Genomic DNA, 25480 nt, shown 5'->3' with positions numbered 1-25480 from the left:
TGGGAAGCAGGGGTGCCCCGGGCCCTTGCTGCTGGGTGCCCCACAAGGGGGCATGGTTGGCATATCTTCTCTTGGCTAGCCCTTGGGAGGAGACCACAAAGGTGCCCGTCAGCTGGCCCAGAAAGCAGAAGTCCCAGACTGTTTCCCCCAAATGGCCAGGGGCCTGGCTCTTCCAAGGCATTTAAGATGCAGATTTCAGGGGCGCCGGCTTGCTCGGTCCAGTAGAGCATGCAACTCTTGATCTTGGGGGTCCATGGTCATGAGCTTGAGGAGTCACAGGCCCACGCCTCAGAACCGAGGAGGGACCCAGTTAGTGTGCTAATTCCTGGCCACAGATTGAGTGACCGGCAGCAATGCCCTTGAATATGGGTTTTAATAGCCCTCTCCCCAAGAAAGTCCAATGACCCCTGGTGACTTTCTCTCTTTTACTTTTTCATTTTGAAATGGACTCAACATATGGGAAGGTGCATCCAACATAAATTGGTGGTTGAATGAATAAAAGTGAGGCCCACCCTCCCGGTCCCTGCCCTTCCTCTGCAGACGGTCACCACTTCCCTGGCCTGCAACCCCAAATGCCATCCTTTATCTTGCCTGCCTGGGAGCTTTCTGTAACCAGAACCACACGGAATAATTTGCGTCCTGCTTATTCCCAGCATCACGCTGAGAGATTCATCTCTGCTGAGTGTGACTGTCCCCTATCCGTTTTCCCTGCCGTGTGATATTCTGCTGTAGGACTCTCTGCAGTGTGTCCGCACACGATGGGCTGTCGGTGGACTTCTGGGTGGTTTCCAGTTTGGGAGAATCACAGACGACACGGCTAGAGGGCTCCTGCGCCCAAGCTCAGGCTGAGTGGCATTTTCATCCACTTGTTCCCAAAACTGTGATATCCAGGGCCTGGCTCACCCTGGACCACAGAGATCAGGGGAGAGGGCTGATGGGGGGGGGGGAGGGTGGCCGAGGCACCTGCACAGGGCAGGCCTCGGTCCTCGTGCCCCTAAGCGAGGCATCCCAGCTCCGCACTAGGGCTGCCAGAACCTCTGGGAAGGCTGTGATCCCGCGAGCCACCGTCACATGGCAGGGTCACTGTTCCCAGGCGCAGAGCATGCGTCCGTCTCCCGCCATCCCTGCTGCTACGTCCCCGCGGCCCACGCCTCTGCGGCCCTCCTCCAGCGGGGGTCCCCCCGCCCCCGTGAATTCAGACCCTGGACAGCTCCGGGCGCTGTCCTGACTCGCTGGTGCTGAAGCCACCTGCTGCCTCATCAAGCAACCTTCCAGAAGGAGCCACAGGTAAGGGGACCTCGGGAGAGAATGGAATCAAGTGCCTACCATCCCGTCTCCACCAAGGCCCATGGAAGTGAAAACGGAGGTGCAGAGAGGGAAAGTGGCTTGCCCAGCCGTGCAGTTAACAGTAGCAAATGAAATCCACGGCAACAACTAAGACGCGGGGACAATTGCTACGCCCCACACACTGTGCTGTTTGTGTGCACAGTGTCTCAGTCAATCCTAAGAGCAGGATGCCCTTGACAGAGGAGAACCTACAACAGCCTCATGCTGGGTCTTTCTTCTACTCCACTCCTCCTGCCCTTGATCTTGGGGAGTCCTGCTCCTTTCTGGGAACCGCCCAGAACCTGTCTTTCACTCTGCCCTGAGTTCTCCCAGCCACTAGCTCGCCTGCACCATAGACAGATGCTGTGTCCCCACCCCCCCGTCTGTGTGTCCCAGGAGCCCTACAGCCAGCAGCCTCCCAAGAAACCCCCAGCGGCATCTCCTGGGGTTACGGAGCAGTTACATAGCTTTTGTTTGTAACAAGACCACTCGCTGACAGCTTAAATGTCCATTCAGAGTGGTAAGAACTCAATGCTGTGTCCCCACAGCAGAATATTGGTTAAGACCGATGTCATGGGCGCCTGGGTGGCTCAGTCGGTGAAGAATCTGCCTTCGGCTCAGGTCATGATCCCAGGGTTCTGGAATCGAGCCCCACATCTGGCTCCCTGCTCAGCGGGAAGCCTGCTTCTCCCTCTCCCTCTGTGTGTGCACTCTCTCTCTCTCAAATAAATAAATAAATCTTAAAAAAAACTACGATGTCATAAGAAGTACTGATTGGCATGGCAAGGTGTTCGTAACAGAGTGAGCAAAAGCCACCTGTAAAGAACAGGTAAGTATTGTCTCCTATTCATGAATGTGTTCATATCTAATAGCAACCATCCTCCAGGAGCGTGCCATGTGCCAGGCCTGGGCACGGCCTGTGGCGTCTTGTGTGGCTGTTGCGACCATCCCCACATGCTGGCAACTGTTAGTACCACTGTTTTTCAGAAGAGAAAGCAGAGTCTCAGGAAGGTGAGGCGGTGGCACGCAGAGTGGGGATTTGAACCCAAGCCCCTCCTCCTGCAAAGTTGGTGTCTTCAGCCACAGGGCTGGGCAGCCACTCCTCCCCCGAGACTGGAAATGCCCGGATCCTGGTACATACCCAGGGCCCAGATCACCTTATTTTCTTTATCTGTCTGCCTCTATACAGGTGGGTTGATTCAGTAATTAGAAAAAATGACCAAAAAACATTTGCCCTCTTCGTGGCAGCGTTCCTACATTCGGTCCCAAGGACCAGAGCAGGGCATGGGCAGGAAAGGCCACTTTGCCATGCTCTTGGAGGCAAGGGTTTGGGGGTGAGCCACAGTGAGACTTCTTAGAACGTCACCCCCCAATCCTTAGGCTTAGGGGCTTGGCAGTTGGTGAAAACATCCAGCTGGGAGGTGGATGCTCAGGGAAGGGGGTGTTCCAAATGTGCGTTGCAGACGGCACATCCCGGGGCATGTCCCATGGGCCCTGAGGAGGGAGGGTGTGTCTGAGTGAGCCCTCAAAGAAGCATGCAGGTATTCAGCTGCCTCAGTGCTAAATTACCGCATGACTTCCATACCATCTGTCCATAACCGAGGGCCCTCTACCTCAGCCAGCCGGACCCTCCTTGGAGACTTCTGGACCTCTTCCACGGCCCGGAGACCAAAGGGTTCATGTCTGGCCCCACGGCTGTGACCCTTCTGGCTGGTGGGCAGCCATGCTGTCGGTTGTTAATTAGTACTCCAGCAGCACACTCGGGTATTCGGCAGTGGGTTCTGCTGAAGGTGGGAGGTGCTCCTAGAAGCTCAGGTGGTGTTTGTATAAAAGAAGATGGGGGCAGAGGTATAAAGTCGTTGGTGTAGAGATGAAAGCAGGCTGGCGCTAAAAGAAAGCAAGTCATATTCCGGTGGTAATGTCATCACAGGGCTGGGGGGCCACGTGGGTGCAGAGCCTGGGTCCCAGGTGCGGCAGAGCCCCTGTGGCCTTGGTTCTCTGGTGCTGGGCTCAAAGGACAGCCACTTTGTCATTGCGCACACTTCTGCGGCGGGCTCCCCTGGGTGGTCTTCTGTGCATGGTGATGGTTGGGACCGCGATTGTCTAGGGTCACCTGGCTGGCGCTCATGCACCTGCTGCCTCGCAGGGAGGACTGGCAGGCTGGGGCTGGCTGAGACGGCGAAGCCCGGCTCTCTCCACGTGGCCATGCCAGCGGAAAAGCCAGACATCCTACAGCAGCTCAGGGCCCCAGGAGCACACAGTGCCTTTCGCCGCCCCTGCCAACTCAAGCCATCATGAGCCAGCCCAGATCGAGGGGCTGCTGCAGAGCACGAGTCCCAGTGGCCAGGGTTCCTCGGGGCCATCTTGGAGACCAGCCACCACAGTCCCCTTGTCTTCCAGAAAGGGCATCACTGACCACTGGGATGGGGAACCCATGGGCTGCCTTGCGGCGTGGAACGAGGGTGCTGTGCCCGAGCTGTCACTGTGGGAAGTATGGGAAGAAGTCCTGGCTCTTGGTAAAGGCTGTGAGTTGGGAACTAAACTGACATCATTCACTGACTCACTCATTCAGCCTCACCAGAGAGGAGGGGGCGGGCAACCACCGCTCGGCTGGGCTGAGGCTCATCCCTGGACGTCTCCAGGAAGGGAAGGGAAGGGAAGAGGCTGGGCGGGGTCAGTGCTGGACAGCCTTTGGGGGTCTGGCACAAAGCATGGAGGGGGCAGGGGTCACCCAGGAGTCAGGGTCCCACACAGAACCAGGGGGCCCTTCCTGGAAGCCGCGTCCACAGGTGCCTCCAGAAGTGAATTCCAAATACAGAACAAAGCTGGAAAGAAATGTGTGCTCCATTAATTTTCTCGTGAAGCTGGAGGACGAACTTGTGGATGAAGACGAAAGGGAATGTGTGCGTACGTGCGTGCGCCCCTCGCCAGGTGGGGATGGACAGCGTTGGAACGTGCAGGAACCTGAGGCCCGCCCTGCCTTCCCGGCAGCACCCAAGGGGCCACCTGGAGAATGAGAAGGGCTGAGGGGCGCTGGCAACCAGAGAAGCACCCGCCAGCCCCCACCCCGGCCCACATACCTGCCCCGGCCCCCGCCGGGAGTGGAGAACACCTGGGTTGGTGTGCCCTCTGGTGGCAGCTTGAGAAAACAGCAGAGGCTCCTGCGGGCACTAGCACCTTGAAGAAGTGAGAATGCAGGTCCCAGCCCCCGGACCCCCACCCCCTGCCGCCTCCTGCTAAAGACAGCTGTAAAACCCCCGACGTACTGACTGATATACGTGCATAGACGCATTTGGAGGGCAGCCAACGTGGGCAGCTGTGGGGCTATCACCCCTGAGCAAAGAGAAACAACAAAGTAACCCCACATCCACCCTGCGGGGGGCGGGTAGACAACTGCAAGCACGACCCTGCTGAGCTGAGGGAATAGGGTCTAAAACGTCTGGAACTTGGGGGAAAAGCCTGGAGAGAAGGAGCCCAGCATCCTGAGTGCAAACCCGGGGAGTGGCGGCTAGCCCCTACACCTGCACTGGGGAAACCGTGAGAACCGGCAGAGAGGAGCAGCTGGGGAGACTAGGAGCTGGAGCGGCGGCAGCAGCATGAAAGCAGGAGAAGCAGACTGCAGATCCAGCCTGCGGACGCAGAGTTGGGGCAGACGGTGCAGACCGTCCTCTGAGAGTGCAGACGCTCCATTCCCAGGAGCACGGACGGGCCACACGCTCAGAAACAAGCCAGCCCTTGCAAAGCCTGGAAGCAAGGCTTAACAGGGCCCGGTGATCTGCTAAACCACCCGCTTGTACGAATGAAGCCTCACCCTCTTCGGAGCAGATAAGGCCATCCCAGCACCCCGCAAAAACTTATCCACCATGTCCAACATCAAATAAGAAGTACAAGGCATGCTATAAAACAGGACCAGATCGCTGAAAACCAAGAGGAAGAACAACAGACCCCCGCAGGTGAATCAGTTGCGGGAGCTTCAGATGAGGCTTTAAAATCACCAACATGCACCTTCTTCATGTCACTCCCCTGCTCAAGATCTACTGTGGCTCCCCGTCACTCCTCAATCGGGCAGTCAATGCCGTCCTTGAAGCAGCATCCCAGAGTGGAAAGAAAACAGCTTCATCCATGTAGATATTATATACGTACACTTGAGACTCATCTATTACAGTGTGTAACATATGTTCAGTATGGCAATCAGCTATAAACATTTGGGCCACTTCTGTTTTTTTCCCCTTTGTTCTTTCGGTTGTTATCGAGAGAACTTCTGTGAGTTCCCTTGCTCATGTCTCCTCGTGGCCACGGGCAAGAGAGTCCAGTCCGGTGGTCTCTGTGAGTACCCTTGCTCATGTCTCCTCGTGGCCACGGGCAAGAGAGTCCAGTCCGGTGGTCTCGCCCTCCATGGGGCATTGGATCCCCAGGCCTGTGAAAAGGCAGACTGTCAGCCCCACCACCAGAGTTTCTGGCGCAGCAGCTCAGGACAGGGACTGAGAATGTGCATTCCTAACACGTCCCGTGGTGTTGCGCTGCCACCCAAAGAATCCACTTTGAGAGCGCCTGTCTAGGGTTGCGTTGTGGGTCACAGAGCACTGCTCTCGATATGCCTGTTGTTTCAAAGTGGTTGTCACCCAGTGCAGACTGACACACTTGTTAAACTCAGACTCAGTGCCCCCCCACGATCACTGTGCAAACACCTGCCACGGCTCGGTGGGTGGTGGCAGCTACCCCGGGCCGTAAGTGATGTTCATGCAGGCCTGTTGTCTTCGACCGACCCCATGGCCCTGGCCGGATGGGCCCATGTCAGTCGGCACTCCAAACGCGGGGGGTGCGTGCCTGCCTGTCAGTGTCGGAGCGGCTGCTAGTGACCGTTGACTCCAAATGACCCCGTGGATAAAACAGAAGTTTATGTTTCTCCTACAGAATGGTCACAGCCAGAGTGACCTCACCTGGAGACACAGAACGCCTGGGGTTTGTGGTCGGACTCCCTGGGTGAGGTCCCAACTCTGCCCTTCAGAACTTCTACTTCCTCTGCTGTAAAACAGAGATCGCAGTGGGGCTGCCTCCCGAGGATGTCACGACTACGCCCAGCACACAGCCTGCGTGAGTAGGGAGCTCTGCGAACCAATGACTGTGTGTGCCTGCCACCTCGCGGCCTCCTCCTTCCCTCCGGAGAAGGAGGCAGCAGGTGTGAATAGCCCCGCTCTATAGAGCAGGGAAACTGAGGCTCACAGGGACACTGCTTATATGCTTACACCCGGGGTCTACAGCTCAAGGCACAGCGGTCCAAGCCCGTGGTATTCAGGTTCACGGAGACTGGGTTCTGACCCATCCCAGCCATTTGCTGTCTTTCTGAATGCGGCCCCCCAACACACACACACTCCAAGTGCTACAGATACTCTGGCTGGCAGTTCAGTGCCCGACCGGGAGCTCATAGTCCAGACAAGGCTCTGGAAGAAGGTCCATCCTGGGTGAGGCCTGAGGATGATCATAGTTCGGTGAGGAAATGTGAGAGCAGCTTCCCAGGCAGCAGGAATGGTGTGAGCAAAGGCCTGGGGGCAAAGCAAAGTGTGCAGCCAGGTGAAGGCAAGGGAGGGGGCACAGGGCTGGAGACAGGTGAGAGAGCAGGGGCAACACGCTGAGGGTTCAAAGCTTATCTTGGGGCAGGGGGAGCTGCTGGAGGGGCCTCAGGCTGGAGCAGTGAGATTATAGTCAGGTGGCTCTTGGTGTCTGGGGGAGCGTGGGAAGCAGGGGAGGGGCTGGAGCTGTGGCATGACGACCCCCCCCCCCCCCGCGCACGTGAGGAAGGTGGGTGGAGAAAAGGGAGGGTAGCTGGAGATTCCTTTAGGAGGTAGAACCCTGGACAGAGTCTGGCCCTCTCCCTCTCCCACAGAGTCCTCTGCCTTCCTCCCCAGCCCTCGCTCCTTCCCTCCTCCCACCTCCTCTCACTCCTTGCTCCCATTCTGCATTGCCCCCCCACCATGTCTGCCTCTACTTCTTTTCTTTCCTTTTTTTAAATAATAGCTTTGGGGGCACCTGGGTGGCTCAGTTGGTTAGGTGTCTGCCTTCGGCTCAGGTCACGATCCCAGAGTCCTGGGATCAAGCCCTAGTCGGGCTCTCTGCTCAGCGGGGAGTCTGCTTCTCCCACTCCCCCTGCTCGTGCTCACTGTCGCTATCTCTGTCTCTCTCTCTCAAATAAGTAAATAAAATCTTTTTTAAAAATGAAAAAATAATAGCTTTGTTAGGGTATAATTCATATGCCATGAAATTCACCCTTTTCTAGTACCCAATTCAGTGGTTTGTAGTACGTGCCTATCACCACTAATTCCAGAACATTTCTCTTACCCCAAAAGAAGCTTTGTTCCCAGTAGCGGCCACTCCCCATTCCACCTCCCCCGGCCCCTGGCGACCACTCTCTACTTTCTGACTTGATGAATTTGCCCCTTCTGGATGTTTCATGGACACGGAATGTATTAGCTCGGGCTGCCAAAACAAAATACCACAGACTGGGCAGCTTAAGAGAAATTCATTTGTCACCGTTCTGGAGGCTGGAAGTCCAAGGACGGGGTACTGGTGTGGTCAGGTTCTGGCGAAAGCCCTCCTCCAGGGAAGCAGGCACCACCTTCTTGTGCCCTCATGTGGCGTGGCGGGGGGGGTGGGGGGGGGAGAGCAAGAACTCTGTGCTATCTCTTCTTATAAAGACTTCATTCCTTTATGTGACTAATATTCTATTGAATGGATAGACCATATTTATCTATCATCAGTTGATGAACATGTGGGTTGTTTCCCCTTTGTGGCGATTGTGAATAAATCTGCTGCCCATTTCCGTTGGCGCGCAGGTGTCTGTGTGCATATTTCATTTCTCTTGGGTTAGCTACCCGAGTGTCATTGCTGGGTCGTATGGGAACTCTCTGCATGCCCCCCTTTCTTCCCTTGCTCGTTTGTTCAGATAACACAGGGCAAACGTCTAGGCGTTCATGCAACTTCACAGTCCGCCAGACACTTACATATGTGGCCCAACGGTGGCAGGCTGCCCCAAGGAGGAGCTCTCTTTACTGTTTACTGCAGGCTTTCTGGAGGAGGAAGATGGGCTGAGGGAAGTCCCGCTCTGCTCAGCATCTCCTAAAATCCTTCATTACACCCAGAACCAGCTACATAATTTGCAGTGTCCACTGCAAAATGAAAACCTGGGCCCCTTGTTCACAAATGATTAAGAACCCAGCCCAGGACCTTCCTCTTTAAAATGGAATAGTGCACTCCGTGGGTGGAGCGTGCCACTCTTGATCTCGGGGTTGTGAGCTCAAGCCCCACATCAGGGGTAGAGATTACTTAAAAATAATATCTTAAAAAAAACACAAAAGTGCTGTTTGATCCCCTGCAGGGTGGCTCCACGTTGAGGGGCTGTGCGCAGCTGGTAAGCTGCCCAAATGCTCGCAATACCACGTGATGTCCTTTCGCTCACAGAAAGCTGATCACATTTAGTAAGACGCAGAGCTGTTTATTCCCACGGAAACAGTGAAAATTGTCTCTGATATTGAATCTTAGTATCTACAATATGATTGAATTTTTTGTTGAGCTGATTATTTTTAAGAAAGCGGGAATGGTTAAAAATCTGAAGCTTTGATATTTAAACTCAATACTCAAAAATGATTAATTTTGTGTTGACTATACTCAACAGAGCGTAAGCGATTTAGTCCGACGGAAATAGCTGAACACGTCCAGGCTTTGAGGTTTAAACTCAGTATCCGAAAAATGAGTAACTTTGTGTTAGGTGCCTACGCTCAACGGGGCGGGAGCTCTCGGGCCCGCGGGAAGAGGTAGGATTTCCGGCTCCGGGGGCGAAACCACCTGCGCGGCTCGGCCCGCCCTCCCGCAGGCGTGGTCAGGCGGCCGGCGGCGCGCGGGCTCGGAGACACGCCCCGGGGCGGGGCCTCTGGCGGCGCTTGCGCCGTGGCGGGTTCGGGCGGGCGCGCGCCGCGGGGGCGGGGCCGCGCGGAGGCGGCCGCGCGGAGGCCGGAAGGAAGCGGGCGGAGGGCGGGGCGAGCGAGGGAAGCCCGCCGGCCCGCAGGACGACCGTCGCGGCCTGATGACGTCGCACAATGGCCGGCCCCCGCGGGTAGTGGAGCCCGTTTGTTCCGCCCGCGTCGCGCCTCAAGCCGGAGCCTGTGAGGAGCGGAAGGGCCGAGGGACGTCTTCCCCGCGCCGCCCCGACGCCAGCGGAGCCGTGGCCCCCTCCCCGCCCTCGCGCTGAGGTAGGTGGCGGCGGCGGCGGCGGGGGGGCCGGGCCCGCTGGGAGGAGGCCGAGGCGGCCGGGCGGGGAGCGTGGCGGCGGCGCGGAGCCGAGGCCCGGGAGCCCCGGCGCCGCCGCCTCCGGGGAGCGCTCCGGGCTGTGTCCCCGGCCGAGCGTGGCTCTCAGGTCCTGGGAAGGGGTCGCGGAAACAGGCACGATCCCGCGTTTGGTCCGCGGCTTGCCGGCCCGGGGAGCCCTGGAACCTACTTGGAGCTCGAACTCCCCGCGGCTGCCTCTGCGCCCCGCGGTGGAGTCCATTCTCCCGAAGCTGTCATTTCTCTTCCGGGACATTCGCGTGGCACATGTTTGCCGCCCACAGCGGGGGTGGGGGGGGGGAGGCAGGCAGGTTCGCCCTCCAGCGGAGACCAGCCCGGACTGGGGATGGGCTCTTCGGAACTTTGAGCTCTCTAGACCTTCCCGGAACTTGCTCCCTCAGCTTCAGTGTGCACAGGTTGGATGTATTGGCTGTGCCCCAATTCGAGCTCCACTCTTAGGCATAAACTTCCTTGCTCCTTTAGGATCCCGAAGGATGCCGAGTCCTTTGGATAAACTAACTGTAGCTATCATGCTGGGGGAGCCTAAGACTTCACTTCCAGCCTTGCTTCTGCTAAAAGTTAAGTTTTCTCGAATACTTTATGACAGCGCATTTGCCGTGTAGAGTGGTTGATCATTTTAAGAGAGCTCTGTTCAGCAAGCTCTTTTGCAAGAGTAGGTCAGTGTTCGAGCCGTTTGGGGAAAATGGAAGAAGAGAGTGTTTGGCATCTGTAGTACTTCCTGGGGGCAGAGCAATGTCTCATCATTTCTTCTCTGAGACTCACTTCTCTCCTATTGCTGGTGGAGTGGAGTTGGAGTCTTTGCCTGAGGATTTTACTAGTCTGAGCACATGTGTGTCCCAAAGGCTGGAACTCCTCTCTGGTTTTGGGTGGGGAATTCCCAAATGGTGTAAGAAAGCTTTGTGGAATCATTCCAGAGAGCCAACAGGTAAGCTGTGACTTTGCTCATGTATAAGAAGGTTTTTCACTTTTTCACAGCTACAGATCATCTCAAGGTGAGTGCTGCTTTCCTGGGGAGTTTTGGTGGTCAAGTTTCGTCAGTTTGGGGGTGGTGTCTGTCATCTACTTTGACGTCCTTCCTTTAGATGTTGTAAATCTGTGAAGTTATGAATCAGAATTTTTAACCAGGTGTACCAGAACTTGAGCATTCAAATAGGGATTGCTCTATTAAAAGTTGCTCTATCTTAAAAGGTTATGCTTGTATTTCATTGCCGCTCCTTTGCCAGAACCGCCTTATAACTTCTGTTTTGGCAGTGAATATATGTCATATGAGAAAATTGGTCTCATTCAGTAGTCGTACCCTATGTTTAACCACAAATCATCTTACCTGGCTTGGTAGCTCACCTCATGTACCAGACCAGGCTCTGAATGGTCTCCTGTGACCTCTCAAAGTGACTTACCTTGAGGGGAGGAATACCTGCTGCTACTAGAGCACCAGGAAAGAACTTGCGTGTTCTAAAGGTCACTCAAACAGAGAAGTTCCCAAAATGCTCTGCACTTTAGTATTGCCATTGGAATCAGTGTGCAGCCTTCCAGCGTGGCTGCTGGGAGGTGAGGCAGCCCCCTGCAGGTCTGAACTCTGGTGTAGTCTTCTAAAAACGGGGCCCTTATTTCCAGTTTCTTCCTGGTATGCAACAGGTAGTTTCTCAAGTAACAAGATTTTGTCATTTATTCAACAAGCATTTATCGAGCATCGTCTGCCAAAGGCAGTGTGCAGTGGAAACACAGTGATGGGACACTTGTCATTCAGTTCTCTGGGCAAGTTCACCATCTTGTGGGTCAAAGAACCGAAGAGGTAGTTCTAAACTTCGCCAAGAATCCTCAATTACAAGGTGATTGTGTGAGAAGAACAACTGAGTAAAAACCCTGAACTGGGAGTTGGTGAAGATGTGACAAGAGGACCCTCCATGGCATTGTCTGCATTTGATAGGCTGCGTGTTCTTCCTAGCACCTCACCTAAAGTGTGCACCCAGGTGGTTGCCAGATTGAATTCATCTCAAAACAGGACGTAGATGCCCAGTGAGACCATGAACCTGCCCAGCCCAGGGCCTGGAACACAAACCATCTTCTGACCCCCAGTGACACTTCTCTTCTGTGCAGCAAGGTGTGGCTCAGGTTGTTTCTAATAGGTAGATTCTTTGGCACATTTTTCTCTCCATGGTGCTCACCTGTGTGCAGCCTCATACTGTTAAATCCCAAGGGGTTCCATAGGTAAAGAAAAGATGTGACTCCTCAGGAAATTGTCAGGGCCTCCTAAGGGTGATTGTGTGTCCCAGTGTGTTTAGGACAGCTTCTCTTCATGCCTGTTGTAATTATTTTTTGTTTGGTTTGTTTTGGGTTTTTTTTTTTTTTTTTAAGATTTTATTTGTTTGTCAGAGGGAGGGGGAGAGAACACAAGCAGGGGGAGCGGCAGGCAGAGGGAGAAGTAGGCTCCCCGCTGAGCAAGGAGTCTGATGTGGGACTCCATCCCAGGACCCTGGGGTCATGATCTGAGCTGAAGGCAGATGCTTAACCGACTGAGCCACCCAGGTGTCCCACCTGTTTGAATTGTTAATAGTGCCCCCTTTTCAGTCTCAGACATGACCCAGTTTAGACAAATTACATGGGACACTGCTGTTTGCTGGCCTTGGGAAACACAGAGGTGAGTCTGAACCCTTTTATTCAGGTACTTCATGGAGGGGAGGGGTCTGCCAACAGACTTTGCAGACAAATAGTTGTGGACAGCGTGGTAAGTGTGGATATGTACTAGAATAACATATACTAAGCACAAGTGTTCTCAATTTGAGAGCGGTGGGTAAGCCTCGGGATTTTGAACTCCCTAAAGTGGAAGATAAATTGCATACATTCAGGTTTTTCTAGGGAGATGAGCCATCCCATCCCCTTCATCAAGATTCTCAAATCAATCCATGCTCCCCTAAGGCTAAGCACCACTCCCCTAGAGCACTAGGCCGCCCTCCTAGTAGCAGGTGCGCCCAGGACCTTTCGCCCTGCCACCTTCTGGTCATCTCTGAAAACTGCCTTTGAGAGTCAGGAAGTTAGTTATCTTGGTGTCCTTGGAATGTTGAAGTGATGTCCAAAATTTAAACTGTGGGGGGATGTACTCAGTTAGTACTTCTTAAAATTACTTTCCCTGCTACGATACACCAGCCTCTCGGGATCGTGATTTCAGTCAGCATTTCCCGTGGCGTCAGTATAAGGGTGTGCATCTTTGGGGTTTTTCTTGGATTCATGTTTAGTTTACATGTGTAAGATTCAAACTTTAGGCAAGCTTAAAATAAATGACTGGTGTCACAAGTTGGACCTCCATATGTTGATAACTGTTTTAACTAATAGACTATGTAAATGGTATGTTAACTTTTCTGTGTACATGAGAATGTTTTTGTTTCTAGAGGGCCTAAGATAGAAGTGTAAATGGGTCGGCACAAAACTTTAGAAGAGAGAAAAGAAAAACAGGCAAAATCTACTGGTTCAGTAGAAGTCCCCAGTATGTGTGGGTTCTGTTCCAAAAAAGAGTTTATAAACTTACTTTGGAACTCAGGTCCCGTTTTCCTGTAGGAACAGTGGCAAGAAGAGGGGGTGGGCTCCTCTGCAGGTTTTGCCCCAGCTCATTTCATGCATAGTGCGGGGCTCTGTAATTGACGACACGCCCTAGAAGCAGCTCTGATTTGCAGTCCCAGGATACCCGCTCCGTGGCCACGTGGCCTAGGGCCCCTTATCTGTGACAGGGAACGTGGCTTATTTGGAAGGCTGACGTGAAGGATTGGTCAGGCACCTGACACAGAGGGGCCATCTCTTAGCAGATGGTGGTGGCTGCCAGCTTTATTGCAGACATCCTTGCAGTGATAGAGTCTGCCATGGGGTAGAGAGCTGTTTGTCAAATGAAACTGTGAATGAATTAATCAAGTGCACCCAGAGACTGGAAATGCGTCTGACAGGGGTTATAGGAGTCTGGTTCTTAGAAGTTGAGGATTACCTTTACTCGTCCTCTCGCTAATTCAGTTTAAGTTCAAATATGTGGAACCTGTGCCTGGCCTGTTATCAGGCTTATCTAATTGTTGCAACAGCCTTGTGAAGTGGATACTGTTGTCCCCGTGTTTCAGGTGAAGAGACAGACTGAGGTGTGGCAAGTGCACGTAGTTGGCCCAGGATCCTGAAGCTAGGAAGCGGCGGGGCTGGGCTTCAGCTCTAACGCAGAGCCCACACTGTTGTACTGTCTCTGTGCCCCATAAAACTGCAGCACACCAAGGGGTAAACTGCCCACTGGCCTGGCCCGCTTTTTGCATTGGTTCAGGTATTTGAAGTTAGGTACTCTTTTTCTTCCATTTCTTACTCTAGGATTTGATTTCAGTTTCCCAGAATATAAAAAGCAGTTTGGATCTAATCGTAACAGTGAAACCGAAGTGCGAACCTGTTTGCATCTGGGCCCCAAAAAGGGCTTTTACCAGGCTATGAGAGTTTGTGGCTGTGAGCAGGGTAGGATGTTGGGAGGCCAGTAGCAGACTTGGGTCTTTTCTGCAGCTTTTCAGTTGCAGATTTTTAAACTAGTTTGACATATAATTTTAGATAACATTTGATTGATTTAAGTAAGAAGTCATTTTGTTTCCAGGGTTGCCATTGGATTATAAAATGTGAGAATCAGAATTTGTTGGGGGGGGTGCCTGGGTGGCTCAGTCAGTTGAGCATCAGACTCTTGGTTTCAGCTCAGGTCATGATCTCAGGGTCTTGAGATCGAGCCCCGCATCAGGCTCCACATGGGAGCCTGCTTAAGATTCTCTTCCTCTCTCTGCCCCTCCCCCCTTAAAAAAAAGGAAGAATTTGTCGGGTTTCAAGTAGGATGTCCGAGGCTCAGTAACCAGCTCCATGTGACTGGCTGCCCACAGCGTACAGGTCTAGATTCAGCAGCTGGGGAGATGAAAGTCACTGCCCTCCTGTGAAGAAGATTTCTTAAATACAATGTGATAAAAACTAAGCAAAGATGGGCATAGGACTCATGCACAAAGGAAAATCTTACTATTCAGTAAGGAAGGGGAAGGGGCCCTGAGTGGCTGCTTAACCCCCCTCCTTTCAGGCCGTCTGCGACAGCTGAGAGCAAAAAGCCCTTACCTCTCGGGCACCTTGCTTATCTTTACTGTGGGTGGTACGTATGCTGTGCACAGGGACAGGCTCTGCCCTGTGGGGCGTAGGGCTCTACTTGATTTTCAACAGAGTCCATTGTTTGTGGACTTTTTTTTTATTTGAGAGAGAGAGAGCACGCATGAGTGGGGGTGGGGTGGGGGCGACAGATGGAGAGGGAGAATCTTAGGCAGACTCCGTGCTGAGTGCAGAGCTTGAGCCCGATGCCAGGCTCGATCTCACAACCCTGAGATCACGACCTGAGCCGAAACCAAGAGTTGGATGCTTAACTGCCTGAGCCACTCAGGCGCCCCCTGAGGACTGACTTTTTAAAAATTCTCCCAATAGTCCTACCTCTGGATAGTGCAGTTAGGAAGACCTGAAAAGTGAATCATTTTCAAAACTGTGGCTGTGAATGGATTGATTGGTTTGTAGATTTCTTTTGCTGACCATTTAGTTGATTTATAAAGTGGTGAATTTTAAGTGATTTGTCTTAATGTGTACTCAATTATAATAATTTCCATTAACTGCAAAAAAAAAAAAGTATTTTTAATTGTAGGTTAAGATACCATCTCTTGGTATGTGCATCTTTAAACACAGGTTCTCCTTTCAAAAGTATAAACTTGAAAGATACATGTTTAGTTTTTAGTTCTATAAATGCATAAAATAATTCTTTATATTTAAAGTATGTAATTATATGTGTGTGTTTCCAGATCTTGCTGAGAGACCAAGCTGCATAATTGTGACATACAAAATTTTAAATTAAAATTTTGAAGAATCAAGTAAACACTGAGCATTGCACTGTTCCTCTTATTTCAAACTAGTTCAGCAGTGACTTGCTCCAGGCTGCATTGGTGGATGCTCTTTGGTGTTGGTCTAGTGCACATACACTCCTGTCCCACTCTATGCAATTTACATTTAAAACTAAGGGAACAATGTCCTGTCATTGGGCAGGGAGGTGGGAAAACGAAAAAATGTCCACTTTATGATTATGTCTAGCTTAGTAAAAATAGGAAAAAAAATCCTCTAAAATGACGGTCTTTTTACATAGGAAACTACTCAGATACATAAAATTTTCTGCCAGAGGTCTTTTCCATGACATACTGTGTTAGAATGACGGTTCTCCACTGTTCTGTGAGATAATTACAGCATGCATGGATGAACGCCACTTTCTGAGCGTCTGCTGGTGGCCCCGACATACAGATCTGTGAGAAGGCCCAAAGTCTGCATTTTCAAAGATCATCCCGAGTGATTCTGATGGGGCAGTCGCGGCCACGCTTGGAGAAGTGCATTCAGGAACAGGACAAAGCCCATGACCTGGGGACAAGGCCGGCCAGGGTTTCTGCTCCAGACCCTTGAGGGCAGCTCCAGGAAAAATAGCAGCGTGCCTTTAATTTGGTTGCCTCATTCCATAATGCAACTTTTCTGGAATTTTAAAAATAATTTAAGAATCCAGAAAGCTGTCCCTTGCAATGCGTATCTTATTGCTCACTTTCTGTTTACCTGCCGGGTTGTGCTTGTGCCAAGAAGGAGTATTCCAGTTCTCTGCCAGAGAGCTGCAGATGTGAGGCACTTAGACACAGCTTAGGGACTACGTGCAGCCTTGTGGAGGTACTGTGTGCAGGGCCAGCCAGCGTCCTTCCTGCTGGAACAGCCGGCAGCAGTGGTCTGTGGAGTGGGGTCTGGGGTTTGGAGGAGCTGTGTGGGGCCAAGAGAGGTGCAGGTCCTGGTCCCTCCTGCAGGTCGGGAATGAGAATGGGGCCAAGAAAACCAGGCCAAGATTGACTTTCTGCTTTGCTAACTGCTGTGCATCTGTGTTCTCTTTATTTTGCAGAACTGTAGGTACCGATGGATGTGGCCGAGAGCCCTGAACGGGACCCTCGCTCTCCAGAGGACGAAGAAGAGGAGCAGCAGGGGCTCTCGGACGATGACATTCTGAGGGAGAGTGGGTCTGATCAGGATTTAGACGGAGCTGGGGGGAGGGCTTCTGATTTGGAGGATGAAGACAATGCCGCCCCGGGACTGAGCCAGGAGGAGGAGGAGAGTCACTCTGACGAGGAGGACCAGGACCAGGAGTCCGAGGCTCAGGATCTGAGCAGGGGCCCCACGAGCCCCCCGCATGTGGAGGAGGGGGACGGAGGGGAGGAAGAGCACACAAGCGACCTGAGGGACGAAGCCTCGTCAGTCACCAGGGACCTGGATGAGCATGAGTTAGACTATGATGAGGAGGTCCCTGAGGAGCCGGCCCCCGCTGGGCAGGAGGACGAGGCCGAGAAGGCTGGCGCCGAGGATGATGAGGAGAAGGGAGAAGGAGCTCCTGGGGACGAGGGGGCTACAGGCGTTCACATTGTGGAAGACAAGGAGCCCCTGGAGACCGCCAAGGAGAAAAACAAGGAGGATGATGATGGGGAGCTCGACGATGGGGAGCTGGACGTGAGTGCCTGGGCTGCCAGGGCTGGTGGGGGGATGGGGAGGGTAATGAGTCAAGGAGACAGGACACATGAGGACTGGGAAGTCAGGACTGTTCTGGGAGCAGTCACTATGGTAATTAGGGAGGGCCAAAAACCAAGAAGGAGGAATAGGCTAGATTCAGAAAACTTGGTTCTACCACTTGGTAGCTGGCAGAAGTTTGTGGACCCTCCCCTGTCTGCTGCTTCTGGGTGGAGTGTATTAAAATGTTTAACCCCAATTTTGTTTACTTGAGCTCTAGGTTTGTGTAACAATTAAAAAGATCATTTTTCCCTTTCTTTTTGCAATCTTTAAATAATACTTGAGGTCACGTTCTACTAAAACCATCGTGGATTTTCAGTTCCTGTTAAGTTCTTGAGACTGATGAGCTCCAGAAGCTTCCTTCGAGTTTTGTCTGTTCTTCCAGGTTATCTTTGTCCCTGAGCCCGTCCTCTGGCAAGGGTGCTGGCTGGGCCAAGCATCTTTGGAGGTGTCCCGGAAAAGACCCTTAGGAATGGATCATAGGGGCTTATGCCTCCAAACACCTCAGCCTTTGATCAAGCCATCCCACTTTGTTATAATTTATTTAAATACTCTGACTTTCAGGTTACAGAGAAGGTAACGCTAACATATCCTCTCAGACACGGGTAGGTTGGGTTTTTATGATGCATAACCCTATTGAAAGGACTTTAATCATGATCTGTGTTTCTTTTTCTTTTTTTTTTTTTTTAAAGATTTTATTTATTTATTTGAGAGAGAGAGAGCGAGAGCAGGACCACAAGCAGGGGGAGTGGGAGAGGGAGAAGCAGGCTTCCTGCCGAGCAGGGAGCCCGATGCGGGGCTCGATCCCAGGACCCTGGGACCATGACCTGAGCCGAAGGCAGACGCTTAACGACTGAGGCACCCAGGCGCCCATGATCTGTGTTTCTTTTAAGTTTTTTATTTTATTTTATTTTTTTTTTAAAGATTTTATTTATTTATTTATTAGAGAGCGAGCGAGAGAGAAACAGCATGAGAGAGGAGAGGGTCAGAGGGAGAAGCAGGCTCCCCGCCGAGCCGGGAGGCCGATGCGGGACTCGATCCCAGGACCCTGGGATCATGACCTGGGCCGAAGGCAGTCGCTTAACCAACTGAGCCACCCAGGCGCCCCAAGTTTTTTTTTTTTTTCCCCCCAAGTTTTTTTATTTTAATTCCAGGACATACAGTGTAGTACTAGTTTCAGGCGTACAATGCAGTGATTCAACACTTCCATGCATCATCCGGTGCTCCTCAAGACAAGTGCATCCCTTCATCCCCAGCCCCCCATCAGGGTGTTCTCTATAGTTACGAGTCTGTTTCTTGGTGTGTCTCTCTCTCTTTTTCCCTTTGCTCATTTGTTTTGTTTCCTAAATTCCACCTATGAGTGAGATCATGTGGTATGTGTCTTTTTCTGACTGATTTATTTCACTTAGCATTATACTCTCTAGCTCCATCCATGTTGTTGCAAATGGCAAGATTTCATTCTTTTTTATGAATGAGTAGTCCATGGTGTGCCTACACCGCATCTTCATTATCCATCATTTATTGATGTACACTTGGGCTGTTTCCGTATCTTGGCTATTATAAATGTTGCAGTAAATGTAGGGGTGCATGTATTCCTTTGAATTAGTATTTTGTATTTTGGGGGTTAATGCCCAGTAGTGCATTTGCTGGGTCATAGGTTAGTTCTGTTTTTAACCTTTTGAGGACCCTCCATACTGTTTTCCAAAGTGGCTGCACCAGCTTGCACTCCCACCAACAGTGTAGGAGGGTTCCCCTTTCTCTGCATCCTCACCAACATCTGTTGTTTCCTGACTTGCTAATTTTAGCCATTCTGACAGGTGTGATGTGGTATCTCATTCTGGATTTGATTTGCATTTCCCTGATGGTGAGTGATATTGAGCATCTTTTCATGTGTCCGTTGGGTATTTGTAGGTCTTCTTTGGAGAAATGTCTGTTCATGTCTTCTGCCCATTTTTTAATTGGATTATTTGTTTTTTTTGTTACTGAGTTTTATAATTTCTTTATATGTTTTAGATACTAACCCTTTATGGGATATGTCATTGGCAGATATCTTCTCCCATTCCATAGGTTGCCTCTTAGTTTTGTCATGCAAAAGCTTTTTATCTTGATAAAGTCCCAGTAGTTCATTTTTGCTCGTTTCCCTTGCCTCTGGAGACATATATAGAAAAATGTTGCTACAACCGATGCTAGAAAAAGTACTGCGTGTGCTCTTCTTTAGGATTTTTATTGGTTCAGGTCTCACATTTAGGTCTTTAATCCATTTTGAGTTTGTTTTTTGTATATAGTGTAAGACAGTGTTTAAGTTTCATTCTTTTGCATGTTGCTGTCCAGTTTTCCCAACACCATTTGTTGAAGAGACTTTTCCCCATTGCATATTCTTACCTCTTTAGTAATCATGATTTTTTAAAATATTTATTTATGTATTAGAGAGAGAGAGAGAGAGTGCTTGCTTGTGGTGGGGGCAGGGGAGAGACAGTCCTAAGTAGACTCCCCACTGAGCACGGAGCCCTACGTGGGGCTTGATCACGAAACCAAGAGTCAACCAACTGTGCCACCCAGGCACTCCTTTTGTAATCATGATCTTTAAAAAATTGAGTTTTGGGGGTGGGGGGGAGCCCGAAGTCCTGCTGAGTAATACTTTTACTCAAAGGAGTTGAGAGAGGGAGAGAGCACATTGAAATAATCACGGGTTTTTTAAGTACCCCAGGGAAGGAGATGCTGCCTGTCCGGGAGTCATGGCAGTGAAAGGTGTGTGGAATAGGTTCACAAATGTTTTGGGTTGGAGGAGAAAAAAGGTTGCTAGTGAAGTACTTAGCCATTGGTTCATGGTAAGCACCACACTTCCTAGTTGGCTGCTGGTACATATGTGCTCAGTCCATTTCAAACCGTGGTGGTGGGGTATGACTATGCCTGGTAAATTTATAGGGTTTTAAACATTGCTTATCTAACTTTGGTTCACAAGAACAGAACTTTGGTGGGGGGGGGGGGCGGGCATGTGGTTACAAGCTTAGAATTTTAGATTTTTTATCTTTCACAACTAAGTTAATAATCTTTGCTTGCTATTTTATTTGAAAGGGTATTGTCAGGCCATGATTATGCAGGTGTCCTTAGGTTTTCCAGCTATGCTTCCCTTCGTTTTGGAAAATGTACCTCTACCACAGGGTTACCAAAGGGAAGAGATGCTGTGAAACTCAAGTTCATCAGTTTGGGTGAAATTTTAGGCAAAAGATGAAGTTGTTGGTTGAGATTGCCTGTGAATATGGTTTCTCAATGTCATAGAGGGAAAAGCATGGCTTTGTTGTGTCCCAAGAAAATGAGGAGGGGGCTCCGATTACCAGGACGCTATGGCCCTAGGGTCCTTGGCGGCCTGTTTCCCATTCAGAGAGGATCAGTTGTGAGTTCTTGCTTCAACTGTTGAATAAGTCTTAGGGAGAAATTCAGCTCCTTTCCTACCTTTCCATGGTCATATAGGGTCAGGTGTCTCCCTAGAGGTCCTGGAGAACCCTGCTGTCCTCACACCAGTGGGCTTGCCACTACTTAGATGTAGTCGTGTGGGACCTTGGGTTGAACTGAGCCAGCCCTGGAAAATGCCCGTTGTCTAGAAATTGGCTGGTTCCCTAGAAAAAGCATGTGGAATAAACATCTAGTTTGTCTTTCTTGTCCCCTCAGATCCTACCATTGGTTGGTTGGCTGGCTGGCTGGCTTTGCTGTCCATCACACCTTCTTGTGAGGGGCCCCCAGCCTAGGTGGAAACAGTGCTGCTGAGGAGACCTGAGTACAGCTTCATTCATCCATGCAGAACCAGTCTCCCCACGGCACAGATGGTGCCTCTTGGTCACAGCCCCTCTGGGCCCTGTAGCGTGCCAGGGTCATTGTACTGTTACCAGAGTGACCGGGCAGAGCAGGACCCGTTACCCCCCTTGGAGACAGGCAGACCTCAACAAGGGGAGGGCGGGGCGCTGTGGATGTGACTCGGACCCTCACAGGAGCACGGCTGCCCTCCAGGAGCTTCTCTGCCGATTTCTGCTCTGGGCCCTGCCGGCTGCACTCCCAGCTGCCCCCCAGCCCCTGGCTGTCAGAGGTCTGTGCTTGTGTCTGGGAACAGCCTGCTCTCGCCAGTCCTTTGGCTTGATCCCCTTTAGTGAATCCCTGCAAAGTAGCCTCTGGCCTCATGGAAAGTATACATCCCAGAGGGCTTTTTGGCTTTCAAGCCCGCTCATCAAAAGTGTACCTGGATGCGTTATGAGGAGGAAATGTGCAGTTTGGCTTACACCTCAAAAATATGCATTCACTGATGTCCCTGAGAGTTCCTGTGCCCAGCAGGCTCCCTGGGACCCAGAGCACCCCCCTCCACCCCCCTGTTTCCTGCCTCCTCTCTGCAGCTTCCCGGCCCTGAATTGCCCGACAGCTGAGTGAAGAGTCTAAAAAGCCAAGTGTTTTCTCCTCTGTCATGAGACATTGTCCTGCCTTTTTTCTCACTTTTAGATTTTGGGTCACTGGGACAGGTGACCTGATACGCGGTGGGGTCACACCCACCCTCCCCAACTTTTCTGCCCTCTTGGTAGTTTTCCGATGGTGACATCAATTTGGGCAATAAACCCTTAAAATTCTTTTGTCTAAACCACACAGTTTGTGACTAAGACCTTGAATGACCTTTATATATGTTTGGTGTGCTGCCAAAATACCCTTCCAGTACAAATACCTTTCTGCAGGTACCGCTTTGCAGTGGCTTGTAGGGGTGGGGTTTTGCACACAGCATGGGCCAACTATTTATGGCACCTCGGCTTGTTTGTGGAGTGGGGGCCGAGGGTCCCTGACATCCAAGCCCCAGGGAGCCTCAGTTAATCCATAGTCTCTCACCTGTTCTGGAAGCCACACTTAACAGCAGACTCACCTGTGGCTTGGTTTCTGCCTCTGCATCTCTCAGAAGAGTGGGTGGAGCCCGCCAACACCAACTCCTACCGTGTGAAGGTCTTCCTTTCTCCTGCAGCTGCTGGGTCTCGCCAGAGCCATTCCTTCCGTCCGGGTTTGAGGACCACTCAGATACGTATTTGTGGGTCTTTGATTTTGACTTTCCCGACTCGCGTCTTCCCGTCTCTCGTGTGTATCCTTCCCTTTATGTCGTGGGTGCACCCACCAGTTTGCTTCTGGCCGGACCACAGGGCCTCTCCCTGTCTTCCACTCTCTACTGTCTCTGCCTGCAGCCACATGATCAGGTGATCTGAAAGAATCCGCGTGCATTACACACTCACCATGATAGCCACCAACAACGGAGCGGTGTGAATTTGACTTTAGAATCCCCTTTTTTGATCTGTGTTTGCATGAAACTCTGCAAGGTTTAACAACTTATTTTAATTTTTCATCAGTTGAAAAGCCATCATACTAAATGGTTCGTTGAAAATTTCGGGATATTGTATTGCCGAGTGATTTATTGATCTTGTTTGTTTTTTAATTAAAGGGGAGACCATAAACCCAGCATAGCACCAGGGACAGCTGTCCGTCTCCATCCTAGCAGGTGTGGGGCCTGGGGGGCAGTGGCCAGTGGGCGTTCTCCGGGTGGATGTTCTATCGCGGGTACTTTACCGTGCGTTGCTAGGTCTGTTACAGAGCGTTTTCAGCAGCTGCACAGAACTCCTTTATATGGCTCATATGACTGCTCACCAGTCTGAAGATGGGTGGGTGGTTCTCCTTTGTGCTCTGCCAAGTATTAAAAGTCACAGCTTTGCAGAAATACCTCTTTAAATCTGATCTAGTGCACTTGCTGTGAGTCCTGACTGCAGACCTGCTCTCCTCATCTCAACTCCTGTGCCTGAATTTCCAAGTGAAGCAGAGAAATTTGAACGGGTTGTAACCTTTCATAAGAGTTTGTTTTCCTAATGGCCATGAAGAATCTGCTGTCCATTTGAGCTATGTAAACACCACAGGAAGGTGTTAGCATAGTGATCATCACTGTGAGGACAGTTGTAAAAAGAAGATGCTAAGGACCAGAGGAGAGCGGTGCTCTGTCCCTCGCATGAAGGAAACACATTTCCTCTGAGACGTAAGGAAATCATCCTGTTTGGGAAGTGGGGAGGTGGTGCTGGTCTTCAAAGGGGACACACTTCAGTTAGAAGATGAGTACGTTTGGGGACCTAAAAAAGTCCTTGAATAAATTAATTAATCTTTTTCAAAGAAAATAAATCATCTTTTGGTTCTTAAATGATATAATTTTACAGCATTTGTTCTTTTCAGTATATAAAATGCCTTTTTTTTTTTTGAGATTTATTTATTAGCTCACGTATGCACAGCAGGGAGCGGCAGAGGGATGGGGGAGAGAGTCTCTAGCAGGCTCCATGCTGAGCACGGACCCCAACATGGGACTCATTCTCACAACCCTGAGACCATGACCTAAGCCGAAACCAACACTTGGACACTTAACCAACTGTGCCACCCAGATGCCCCTAAAATGCTTTTTTAATAACTAAATATTTTCAAGGCCGAAATGATACAAATACCTAAGCTTTAAAAATATGTCATCGTAAACCCAGGGTTTGACTTCAGTATTTTTTCCTTCAGCAAGTGCTTACCATTGGCTACAAGCCCAGTGCTGTGCTTGTACGTGCCACAGTCCGGCCCGGTGGAGCTCCCATTCAGTCGGGCAGAGCCGCGGTGGCCATGACCCGTGCAGCCAGAACCCATCGCGAAGGGAGCTGGGGGGGCCCTGAGGAAGGAGACTTGCCTGTCATCTGAAAATGAGATGAACCGCATGGTAACAGAAGTGGAGAAGGAAGAAGGCGGGCTGGGGTCAGAAAGGTCACTGTGTGTGGGCAGTCAGGAGAGAGTGGGGTGGCACCAGGTAGGAAGTGGCTCCCAGACCAGGTGGGACTGGGCAGTACTTTGGATGAGGGTGATGCTGCAGGAGAGGGTGAGATGCTCCAGTGACCCCCACACCCTGCCCTGTGTGACCCCTTGGGTTCACTGCCCTGGAACAGGCTAGGACACAGGGGCAATGAGGAGCTCCATCTTGGACCTCCCACCAGAGAGGTCAGCAGGGTGGCTGCATACTTGCTCTGGGCTGCAGGTGACCCCTGGGGCTGGGGTCTGAACTGAAGGGCCCAGGTGGGTGTCTCTGCAGGTCAGTGGTGACTGAGGCCCTAGGGTAGTGGGGGCTGGACAGGGCACAGAGCAGTGGTCCAGATCACGGCTGTCCTTTGGAATCCCTGAGGGTGAGACCCACCCAGGCTTTGGTATTTTCAAAGCCCCTGCATCATGTTAAAGCTTGACAGCCAAGGTTAGGAGCTCTGGACTACGAAGAGAAGGGCCTGGGTCTGAGTCTGACCTCACTCTTCCCCAGCCCTAGACTTTTAGAGGACATTGGTGTTTAACTTTTTTTTTTTTAAGGAGCCACTTTGAAATATACCAGAACATTTTGTTCTTTTTTTTTTTTTTTTTTGTAGGATTTTGTTTATTTGAGTGAGAGAGAGACACAGAGCACAAGCAGGGGAAGGGGCAGAGGGAGAGCCAGAAGCAGGCTCCCCGCCGAGCAAGGAGCCTGACTTGGGGCTCGATCCCAGGACCCTGGGATCATGACCTGAGCTGAAGGCAGACGCTTCACCGACGGAGCCACCCAGGCGCCCTAGTGTGTTTAGTTTTTGTTTTTGTTTTTAAGATTTTATTTATTTGAGAGAGGGAGAAACAGACTCCCCACTGAGCAGAGAGCCCAACAGGCGACTTGATGGATCCCAGGACCCTGAGATCATGACCCAAGCTGAAGGCAGACACTTAAACCGACTGAGCCACCCAGGCACCCCACGGCATTTAGTTTTAAGAACCTAAAATATTTTGGGGCACCTGGGTGGCTTGGTTGGTTAAGTGTCCAACTCTTGATTTTGGCTCAGGTCATGATCTCACAGGGGGCTCTGCACTCAGTGGGGAGTCTGCTTGGGACTCTCTCTCCCTCTGTCCCCCCCTGCATGCACTCTCTCTCTCTCTCTGTGTCTCTCTAAAATAAATAAAAATAAATCTTTGAAAAGGATCATAAATATTTTGTTCTATAAATATTGTTTAAACATAGGAAGTATTAAAAACCTGAAGTGTAACCATTTTCTGCCTGGCATTGCTAATAAGGGAAATATGGTGAAACCCTGCTTTGTACCTTCCTTACCTACTTCACAGGGTGTTCTTACTTGGTGTTCCTGTGTAATGCCTGGGTCTTAGAAGCGAGCCATTGTGTTGGCTG

At 51.1% G+C, this 25480-nt stretch overlaps 1 protein-coding gene and 1 long non-coding RNA gene across 4 annotated transcripts in view; both read left to right on the top strand.

The window, feature by feature from the left end:
- Positions 1-9390: 9390 nt before the first annotated feature.
- The window catches only part of ZC3H18 (zinc finger CCCH-type containing 18), a 61410-nt gene continuing 45320 nt past the window's right edge, over positions 9391-25480 (top strand). The window contains exons 1-2 of one of the 3 annotated variants that reach the window (XM_081806238.1): positions 9391-9569; positions 16607-17205. In XM_081806238.1, the coding sequence (XP_081662364.1) occupies positions 16621-17205 (585 nt within the window). In that variant the 5' untranslated portion in view covers positions 9391-9569; positions 16607-16620. Of the gene's footprint in view, positions 9570-10436; positions 11765-16606; positions 17206-25480 lie in introns of those variants that run through there. The other 2 variants (XM_081806240.1, XM_081806239.1) reach the window with 2 other exon arrangements.
- On the top strand, positions 18442-25450 carry LOC145717502 (uncharacterized). The gene is made up of 2 exons (XR_014140753.1): positions 18442-22777; positions 23016-25450. It is a non-coding gene; the product is annotated as an uncharacterized LOC145717502 (long non-coding RNA).

The sequence above is a fragment of the Leptonychotes weddellii genome, chromosome 16 (assembly GCF_054177405.1).
Source record: "Leptonychotes weddellii isolate Sample4059 chromosome 16, ASM5417740v2, whole genome shotgun sequence".
Taxonomy (NCBI): domain Eukaryota; kingdom Metazoa; phylum Chordata; class Mammalia; order Carnivora; family Phocidae; genus Leptonychotes; species Leptonychotes weddellii.
Note: the sequence above shows the minus strand (reverse complement) of the source record. Positions and strands in the feature narration are given on the sequence as shown.